Below are 10,917 nucleotides of genomic sequence, written 5' to 3'. Positions count from 1 at the left end.
GGGGCTTTTGTGTTTGCGGAGTGTCATAGTTGATCACAGGAGAAACCTCTAACAGGCCCGGCCCAGGCTTTGAAGCTCGGGAAAGACCGCCTCTGTGGCTACCTCTGATGTCAGATCCAATATTCTGATTGCGAGCTATTTCCTGGATTAAGATTGTGTTTGTCGGGCAAGAAAGCAACCGTCCTCGGACTGTATATCAGAGAGCAGGCATCCTAATTACAGCATCCCACTTCACTTAGAGGCCTTGAAATGGATGGAGCTTTCTCATCCAGCGGCTGGATAAAATGAGTATTACGGTAACACAAACACAGGATCACCGCAGGAAAGCAATGCCGGTTATTTCTGGATGGTACGCGGTCAAGGCTGATTTTAAACTTAAACATTACATAACACTGGTTCGTAACATTTAAGGGGTTGATTCACCTGAACCTGTCATCATTTACTAACTGGGATTTATAAAGGCAAAAACTGACTTGGAAATGTTCTTGTGCATACGCCAGCTGAAGAGCATGCGTACACAATCACAATATGCATTGCAACTACTATGTGATAATTACTGTATGTCACTGAAATGTATTAATTATATATGATTTCCTAGCACAAATATGGAGTTGATGCGCTTGTTCACATTGCACTTTTAAGATGAACTGCAATTTAGGAATTTAGGATCATCATCATTTAGGATAATTCTACTCACATCTTTAAGCCACAAGTTTGAAGAAATAGACCTAATTGCAGCTGTTATTCATTGATAATCTTCCTAGCTGCCTTCAAAAGTCAAACAATGCAAATGGACCACATCCCGTTTGGCTGAAACTTCACAACGTCAGTGTGATTCAAGCACAACCAAAGACATCAAATCAGGAGACATCTAGAGAATATCATCAAGTCCTTATAGAAGAACCTCATCGTGCACCATTGCATTAAATGCATTTTCACATATATTGATGAGACAGATGCAGTACATACATAAAATTGATACAGTATTTACCCAGAATTTAAAATTCTGTCATCATTATTCCCTCTTTCTGCACAGCGCAAAATGATAAATATATGTTGTAAACCAGTGAAGCTCAATGAAATCTATTTTTAAAATTTAAAATATATTTAATTTCAACCTTTGGATAACAAAATTTCAGGGGCAAGAAACATTCTATGTTTTATTCTACTTTTAGGCTAAATGCAAATGTAGATGAAATCTCCTACTGGGCATCAAAAGTAGATTTATAATGTTTTAATATGTTTAATTCTTTCTATATATTGTAATATTGCAATTTTTTTTTGGAACATTGTAAAGTTCCTTGCTGATTTTTATTTAAATGTGACAGACATATATGGAGGGGAAAATATATATTTTTAATGAATTTATTTCTAGATTAATACCTATATTTTGATATATGTTTTAATGCGTTAATGTGTTTTCAAAAATATACAAAAATGCCCAAAAATATATTGGTAGAAAATACACTCTTAAAAATAAAGGTTCTTTCCTGGCATTGATGGTTAACATCCATAGAACATTTCCATTAGACAAAAAGGTTATTATAGAGGAAAAGGGTTCTTTTGATTAATAAAATGTTCTTCAAACTTATAAAATAATGTTTTTTTTAGTACTGTTCACTGACAGATTCTTTGAGGAACATGAAATGGTTCTTCACTCTTAATAAAGGTTCAAAAAGTGGGATTTTGCAGCAATAAGAACCATTTTTGGTTCCCCAACGAACCTTTGCGCGAACAGGTCTTTAAAAACATTATATTCTTAGTGTGAAGAACATTTAATTAATCTAAAGAACCCTTTTCCACTAAAGAGCCTTTTGTCCAATAGAAACGTTCTATGGATGTTAAAGGTTCTTCATGGAACCATTGATGCCGATAAAGACCCTTTATTTTAAAATATACAGAAATGGATTTGCTAAAATATTTCCAAATATATTAATGTGGTATATTTGTAGCAATAGCCAACAATACATTGAGATAGTCACCACTGATAAGCTATTACTAAATATAATCTAGAAACTTCAATTTTCTGTAAAGCTGCTTTGCAACTATTTGCATCGTGAAAAGCTCTATACAAATAAATTGAATTTAATTGAATTGTAAAGGGTCAAAATTATCAATTTTTGTTTAATGCCAAAAATCATTAGGATATTAAGTTAAGATCATGTTCCATGAAGATATTATGTAAATGTCCTACCGTAAATATATCAAAACTTAATTTTTGATTAGTAATATGCATTGCTAAGAACTTAATTTGAACAACTTTAAAGATGATTTTCTCAATATTTAGATGTTTTTGCACCCTCAGATTCCAGATTTTCTAATAGTGGTATCTCAGCCAAATATCATCCTATCCTAACAAACCATACATCAATGGAAAGCTTATTTATTCAGCTTTCATGGTGTATAATCTCAAAATGTGTGAGTTGATCAGTAATTTGATTCTGCATACTGAACTGAACTGGAGATATTGCACTGTAAAGAGATGAGTGTTGAATTTGACAGAAAACGAAGACATTTAATTGAATTATGTAACAATTTTAAACATTGCAGATTATTGTTTATTGAGAAACGTTTCGACGGGTGAATGTTTTAAAATCTAACAGCTGCTTTTCCAGTAAAGATCCAAAGTGACTGCAGTGTATTGTGAGTATGCAGCGTCCTTCCTCGTGTTTGAGGACAAGATCCTGAGAGAAAGCGTGAGAACACGGCCTGCCAAACGCTCCACGAGGATCTGTAAAGAAGAAGATGTATGGCATCTGAACAGACAGATCTGCTGCGTGTCTGCGGCCGCGTGAAGAATTATGAGCTGAACTGATTCCTTCTGAACGTCACAATCTGGGTTTTGTGGTACTTTTGAGGCTTGGCAGACATCTGCCTTAAGTGCGGCTACAAATGCGCTCCCATTGCAGAGGAAATAGTTGTCAGATGATGTAAATAGAGTCGCAGTTATGATTCAATCATACTGTAACTCTGCAGGAAGCTGAAGTTATTCCTGGGAGAGTTCAGTCGGTCCAGGAGCTTCAGGACGCTGTGCTTTTCCTCACAGAAGAGCCTAAAGCAGGCCGTAATTCACAGCAGGCACGCTTTTGGACATCTGTCACAAGATGCAAAGAAGTGAAATGAAAAAGGCAAATACTAACTTTGTCAGGTCAGCGTGTGTGATGGTGAAAATATTTCTATAAAACTGCGAAATTGCTCAAAGTGTAATTTAAGGAGCAATTTGTCCCTGCAACAAGACGAGCTTGTCACCGCGAACAGAAGCTGTTTTGTTGTCCTCTTAAAAGAAGATGAATAGATGTGGAGCGCGGCGTCTGTGTGCTAAACCTTGACTGCCGCGACTCTCTGGACATCTGGGTCATAATTTCACAGCTTCTTATTAAGTGCAAGGTTTTTGTGTCCTTGTGCGACTAAGATGAGTTTGTGTGCGTGTAAATCAGCTTTGAGATGCCCACAGTCTTTATAGAAAAGACAAAGACGTCATTCAGTGCATCTGCGCTCCCTACACAGTGTTATCATTGACATGTAGTTTTTGTTGAAGGAAATTAAATGAAAATCTGCTGTAAATGTGATCACCCTCAGATCATCCGAGATTAGGATGAGTTTGTTTCTTCATCAGGTTTGTAGAAATCGTCAGAATGAGAGTCCAAACAGCTGATAAAAACATCACAATAATCCACAAGTAATCCACAGCACTCCAGTCCATCAGTTAACATCTGGAGAAGACAAAAGCTGAAACATCCATCACTAAGACATTTTAACTTCAGAATGTTACTTCTGGCTAAAATATGAGTCCTCTATCCATAATAACGTGAAAAAGTGGTCTGGTCTGAATCAGGAGAGAAATCTGCACAGATCAAGCAGCGTTTAAACAGCTCTAAACTAATATGTGGCTGGATTTTGATGAGAGAGACAACAGCAGATGCACTTTTTTTTTTTAAACGTCTTAATGCTGGATGTGTCTCAGCTTTTGTCTTCTCCAGATGTTCACTGATGGACTGGAGTGCTGTGGATTACTTGTGGATTATTGTGATGTTTTTATCAGCTGTTTGGACTCTCATTCTGACGGCACCCATTCACTGCAGAGCATCCATTGCTGAGACACTGATGCAATGCTACATTTCTACAAACCTGATGAAGAAACGAACTCTCAGATCTATATCTTGGATGGTTTGAGGCTGAGCACATTTTCATTTTTGGGTGAACCGTTCCTTTAAAAACAGAAAAACATTCTAGCTTGTGGTAACTAAAAACACTTTCCAGAACAGGAACCATATGGAAACATAAAGAGAACATTCTCCATCTGCTGGGAAACGCTGCTTGTGAATATTTTCTAAATCTCCTTTCGGACAAACCCAGTCTCATTTTAATTGTTTAATGTTTAATTTAATTTACAACACTTTGTTAATGAATGCTACAGCATACTGTAGTAACTAGCGAACTGATCAACTGAATGCTGCAGTATACTTTAGTTTTTACTACTAGTGTATTGTAGTATAATATACCCCATAGTTGTAAAAAAAAACGTATTACAGTATTGGGTAAAGTCATTTGTTTATATTACTATAGTTGTTATGTTACCATAGCAACGGTAGAATTACCACAACAAACTAATTCAAGTACTTTACTATAGTATGGTTCAAAAACACTATAAATTACTATAGTATTGTTTTCATGTGGGTTAGGCTCATCTTTAGTCTGATTATTAGCCTACATCCCGAACTGATCAATCAATCTTTTATCATGCACACATGAAACACTACACATGCAACTGATTTTCCTTTAATATCTTATACACAACTTATTTTTATTGATAACTTTGATATTGATATTTGAATTGATAAGTTCTTCCTTCAGTATGCAGCAGTATGCTTGACTTTAGTTTACTGCATTCATATAACTAACAGCATGTGCTGCACTATAACAGATATTTCAGAAGAGTAAGCCGCGTGTGATGTTTAACAGGAGGGTTTTGTTTAGCATTTCGCGCAGGCGGATCATCAGGCAGCCTCCAGTAGGGGTCCTTCAGAACCCGGAAGCGCGCTAGTGTTTACAGCCGAGTGGAAGAACACGTGTGCGACTGCAGAGTCTTGAGTGTGTGTGTGTGTGTGAGCAGCTGTGAAATAAACACCATGAGAGTTGCTGCGCTGATCAGGTAACGTGACGCGACTGTGTTTATAACGACGCTTGAATACGACAGTTGTGCAGCTATTGGAGCTGGTCAGTGATTGTGTGTGTGTGTGTGTTTCAGCGGCGGTAAGGACAGCTGTTATAACATGCTGCAGTGTGTGTCTGCTGGTCACTCTATCGTGGCTCTCGCGAACCTCATGCCTCACACACATGGTGAGATCATCTAACACACAATAATAACACACGAGCTGTTATTTCTGTTATGTGTCCTGCAGTATGACACTTCATCAAAACTAGCTAAACTCTCGCATCGCATGCGTGGTGTGTCAGTTCCAGATGAGCTGGACAGTTACATGTATCAGACGGTGGGTCATCAGGCCGTGGGTCTGTACGCTGAGGCCATGGATGTTCCCCTGTACAGGCGCACTATTGAGGGCTTCAGTCTGCACACGGCCAGAGAATACAGCCAGACCGAAGGAGATGAGGTGGAGGATCTGTACCAGCTGCTCAAGCTTGTGAAGGTACGCCAGTGTCTTCTGTGATTGCTGGAGGCACCGCTAGTGCTAGCACTCATACTGATCACACCTCTAGAGAACAGCACTGCTGTAGTGTCCAGCACTAATCAGAAACCCTTGCAGGGGGTGCAGTACTGTATGTGACCGTCCCGTTGAAGGATGTTTTGAAGCACATTTGGCTGGAAAATTTCCATTTGTCCGAATAATCGGATTGTGTTATGCTTAACTAAAGGAATAGTTCACCCAAAAACGAACATTTGCATTTTAAAGATGTGAATGAGTTTTCCTCTTCGGTAGAACAGTAAAAAGGTTTTTAGCTGACGCTGCTTGGCGATTCGTAACATGTGGCGACTGTCACTTTGAGAGTCAAAGGCTCCTGGCGATATATTGAGGTTTTATGAAGCGAAACGATCAGTCTGTGCATTATTGAAGAAACTGAACATTATTTACAGCATTATTACTGTAATCCAGAGCCTCAGACAAACGTTAAAATCTGATTATTTTCCACAAACAGGTTCTTTTGGGCTTGTTCGGTTCAACTCGTTCGTTTACGTAATCTAGGGCTGGGTGATAATGCAAAAAAATTTAAATCTCGTTTTTTTTTTTCCGAACGGTTGACCGATCCTCAATTTGTTTTTTACGATTTTTTTAACTAGTCAACTTGAAAATGTAACTACAACTAGGGCTGGGTATCGTTCAAAAATTTTGATACCGATACCTTGACTTCGATACCGGTTCCTGAACGATATTGACAACATGATCCACAATTGTAGCCCTGATTTCATCAGGGATCCGCCTATGTACTTGGCCTCTTCTTCCTCTTCCCCTGTTTTGTCCCCTTCCCCTTCCTCCCCGCACCCTCACCCCTCTTCCACGAGGCTGCCCTTCCATTTCTGTGTCACAGTATTGTAGAAATGGTACACACTATGTCCTGCTTGGTTCATATATGCTTGTAAAGTGGGGGTTTATGGGATTCAGCTCTGACAGTGATTGTAGAGAAGTGGCTTATCATTGGTTGCAACTAATGCTTCACACACCCCTTCTCATCAGTGAAAGTTGAGATTCACCTGAGAGAAATTGTTCAATTTAGGAGACATTTTCAGGAAAAAAAAGATTTAAAAAAATTTGTAAAATTTGCTTGACAGATTTTGACAACTAGTTCAACATTTTTGTATGTAATGACTCAAGCAATGAAATGAGGACTATTAGTTTTATATGGAATGACTATTCAGCATTCACAAGTATAGTTAATTTTGACTGACATGACATAAGCAAATGATAATGTTATAAAACAGCAGAGAGTTGTATGAAAGCAATTGATGCATGTCCAAAAGCATTTGCAATTTGTTCGAAGGAATGAGAAACTGCTACTATGATGTGCACAAATGACTAAATGTTGTGGAGGTTGAACTAACTGTTGTGCAAATGTAAATAGTGATGTGAGAAATGCACCAAAGCGACTGAGAAAAACTGTAAAGTCAGTTCATCATTGATTCAGTGATGTCATCATTTGGGCTGGGTATTGTTAAAAAAATGTAGATGCCGATACCTTCAAGACTGGTTCCTGAACAATACTTTTTTCGATACCAATTTTATGAAATAAATTTTAACAAGATTACATTATCTAAAAAAAAAAAATTTGGTTGTATTTTTTCAGCTTGTTGATGTTTATACAAACTCAAAGACTCATCTCCTGAGCCACTGCACAAAGGAACAAAATGTAACCAACACAATAAATCAGTGCAAATAGTTTTAATAAAGCTCAAATAGTCTTCAGTTTACACATCTGTTAGCTACATTTACACGAGTGCGTGTTCGTTTTAAAACGCAGCTCAGACAGAATCATGATTTCTATTTATCTTCCACTGATTTACTGATGAGCATTAGCAGCTTCCAGCGCTGTCTGCCTGTGTTCTCTCTTCCATGATCGCTGCTCTGACTCAGAGGTAATAACATATTTAATTTCAGCTACATTACATGGCCAAAACACACATTAGACGGCAATCGGAAGTTATTACAAACACTCGATGGTGGTTTAAAGTGAGTTTTTAAAAAAATCTTATGTTGCATGATGCTACAGTTTGCATGAATGGCCACATAACACGCGCTCTCGGTCGTGTAACGTTAGTATGAACGGACATCTGCATATGATCGGAGCTCCACGCAGCTCCCGCGCTACTCTCCATTGGAAATGAATGACTGAATGACCGATCTGTCGTTTGTCGCAGATAGTGGAAAGCCGGCTTGAAACGCAGTGGAAACGCCAGTATGACGAGGATCGTTTTCATTTTAAAACATAAACGCACCAGTGTAAATGTAGCCTTACATCTAAGCGGGCTGGGACGCATTCACACTACAGCCTCACGTGTGCGCCACATCTCTGAGTGTAACCGGTGTAAACTAGTAGCTGTGTTGACTTGACGCGGACCGACTGTGCAGACCGATCGGTGTATTACAGTACCACGAGAGCTAAAGACAGCAGACTGCGCCGCACCTCTTCTAGTCGAACACACCGGCTAGTGCTGCATGTTTATTGGCTCACTGACGCTGATGAGATTAACCCCTTAGGTATCGAAATCTGGTACCGAACGACGAGACGTTTTTCAATACTCGATGGTATCGAGGCAATTCGGACGGTGCCTAAAAAGTATCGAACTCGATACCCAGCCCTACCTACAACATGATTCAAGTAACTTTTTCTTTATTAACCCTCTAGTTAAAGAAAATTATATTCCAAGTGCAGCACACATGAAGTAAATGTTAAACAAATAACTTGTTAAATATCTTTGCAGAAAAGAGGCATGAACTAGAACTACATCCTGTACAAACGTGTCTTACACGTATTATGTGTTCAGAAATAATACGAGGAAAATGCTTTAAAAAATCTAAATGACACCAGTAGACTATTATTAACTATAAATGTTCTGTAAAAACAGCAGCAGCTTTCTCTTTCTGGTCAAAATCGCAATTCCTAGATTTCTAAAAAATAAAATCGTGGCAGAACATTAAATCCATCTTAAAGTGAGTTTTGATTGAGTAGCTTATAGATCTGTGCTGCTCGAGTCGCGAACTGTTTCAGATGCTCCCGTCTGATTTGATCAACTGGTTTAACTAGTTCAATAAAAAGAACCAGTTCATAAGAATGATTCGTATGTGACTCCAGACTAGGAACGATAACGGAATTGGCTTAAAATGTAAATATCGGCCCGATATGAAAAATTATGCCGATATGCTTTGCCGATAAGACAAATAACGCGCATGTTCTCAGGGTTTGCTAGCGATAAGATCACGTCAGCAGTGCTGTTGGCCCACTTGTAATAAAATGAAAGTATAATTCACAAACAACATTAAGCTTGTGTTTTTGATTAAATAAAGCAGTAATTGGTGTCATAAAGTAACCGGTCTGTTTTGATTTAAAGGTCAGAAGCTATAGCTTGCATGAATACAGATCACAAACATGACACTTGTAAATTAAATAATTTTAGATTTATTCATTAATGTGTAATGTTTTTTCAAGTGGATTATGAAAACTTCAATACAAGGAGCCCTAAAAGGTTTTCAGAATTTTTACAACTATTTTGTTTTAGACCATCCACAAATGTTAAATCTTACCACTGCATCTGTCTGAAAACAATTAAATAAAAAAAATGCAGTGATTGATTTATATTTGATTTATAGTTGCCTTCAATGTACTCTCATTATAAAATAACTTCATTGTTGTTTATTTAATTCTTTTATTTTGCAAACACTGAAAACTCCGTCATCTTTCACCAGTGTTATTGAAAATATCTTCCACTATACAGGACCCTAAGAAATCCGTTGAATTTGTTCCCATTTTTTTGTATTTATTTATTTTTCTTAATTCCTGAATTCAAACAACAAAAAAAGCATGTGTAATTAATTGAAATCATGAAACTATATATTTTAACAACAATATATTTCATTTTTAACAAAAATACATTTTTTAGGGCTCTAATAATTTTTTCACAAATTCTTTAATTTTCCCCAAATTCCATTTTAATGGTTAAAACAATTTTAATAATAAAAAAACATGTCTAATCAATTGAATGTATAAAACTATAACAACTTAATAATTTATTAATTTATACAGAAAATTAAATTTTTAAAGAAATTCTGTATTGTCAATTTATGATTTAATGCAAATGTATTATTAAAACAGTGGTAATCAAACAAAAGCATAAAACATGAACAATTTAATTAGATTAATTACATTTAACATTTATTTAATTAAATTTAAATGTAATCAAATAAAAAAAATGTAATTCCTTTTATTTTTTGGGAAAGTACTGCACAACAGAGCTTTACAATTAAAATATGGAAGAACAATTGTGTGATAGTCCTTAAAGTATGAGTAGTAGTAATAATAATAATTATTATTTTGAGAAGTGCATTCTACTGTACAGTAGTAATATGTTTCTGTCACAGTTTTTTCAATTAAACTTTTATTTTGATGGGTTTTAGTGAAGAGCTTTGAGTTTTTGACCATAGTTTTTATCAGATGAAATGGTGAGAGTTTAATCTGTAGACTTTTTTGTAATATTATATTGTTCAGTTTTGCATCACATTCATCAAGCCATTAATCAAAGCAATAAATGCTAATGTAAAATTTTTGTGCACAACCTAATATTCACAGGGCTTCACATTTAACACTTTTGATATAAGTGAGGCTTGTTGATGTAATTTTTGCACAAACAAGGTTAGATTCATTCACACATTCACACACGTTTTTGTTGTGGTTGTTCATTTGCATCAGTGTTTTTGTCCTTTTCCATTGTTAATGTGATTTTTATTGTCTAATTATCGACATTATTGGACATATGCCATCAGTGCATCTGGTAAAGCTTTAAGCTCCTCAAGTCTTTTCTCTTTCCAAACATCACAGCCCAAGTTTCCAGCATCAGATCACAGAGAACGATGATAAAAAAGAGAAATCTTCATTTTGATGATGACAAAATTAGCAAATAGAAAGTTTCTTTGTCTGGCCGAATGATTTCAGGATATCAGACAGTAATTTTTTTCTTGTGTTTTGTAAAAGAGTGTGTGTCAGAAGACTGAGGTGTCAGGAATGGTGCGATTAATGAGCTGTTAAATCTCTCGTAGCGCGGCGAGAGCGCTTTAGCATCAGAAGTGTGTTCTGTTTGGGAAGTGTGATGTTTTAAAAGATTCATCTGCACTTTGACTTAATTGTATGTTATCTTTTGAGCAAATGACACTTGAATATAAAGGAGCGCTTGTGCTGTGTGTGTGTGTGTGT

General features: G+C 36.6%; 1 protein-coding gene across 1 annotated transcript in view; it reads left to right on the top strand.

The window, feature by feature from the left end:
• Positions 1-5,027: 5,027 nt before the first annotated feature.
• Positions 5,028-10,917, top strand: part of dph6 (diphthamine biosynthesis 6) — a 97,776-nt gene continuing 91,886 nt past the window's right edge. Inside the window, exons 1-3 of the mRNA XM_016456429.1 lie at positions 5,028-5,152; positions 5,249-5,340; positions 5,458-5,648. Of these exons, the coding sequence (XP_016311915.1) occupies positions 5,130-5,152; positions 5,249-5,340; positions 5,458-5,648 (306 nt within the window). The 5' untranslated portion in view covers positions 5,028-5,129. The remainder of the gene's footprint in view (positions 5,153-5,248; positions 5,341-5,457; positions 5,649-10,917) is intronic.

The sequence above is a fragment of the Sinocyclocheilus anshuiensis genome, unplaced genomic scaffold, assembly GCF_001515605.1.
Source record: "Sinocyclocheilus anshuiensis isolate Anshui unplaced genomic scaffold, SAMN03320099.WGS_v1.1 scaffold237, whole genome shotgun sequence".
NCBI lineage: Eukaryota > Metazoa > Chordata > Actinopteri > Cypriniformes > Cyprinidae > Sinocyclocheilus > Sinocyclocheilus anshuiensis.
The sequence above is the reverse complement of the archived record's forward strand: the minus strand, read 5'-3'. Positions and strand labels throughout refer to the sequence as shown.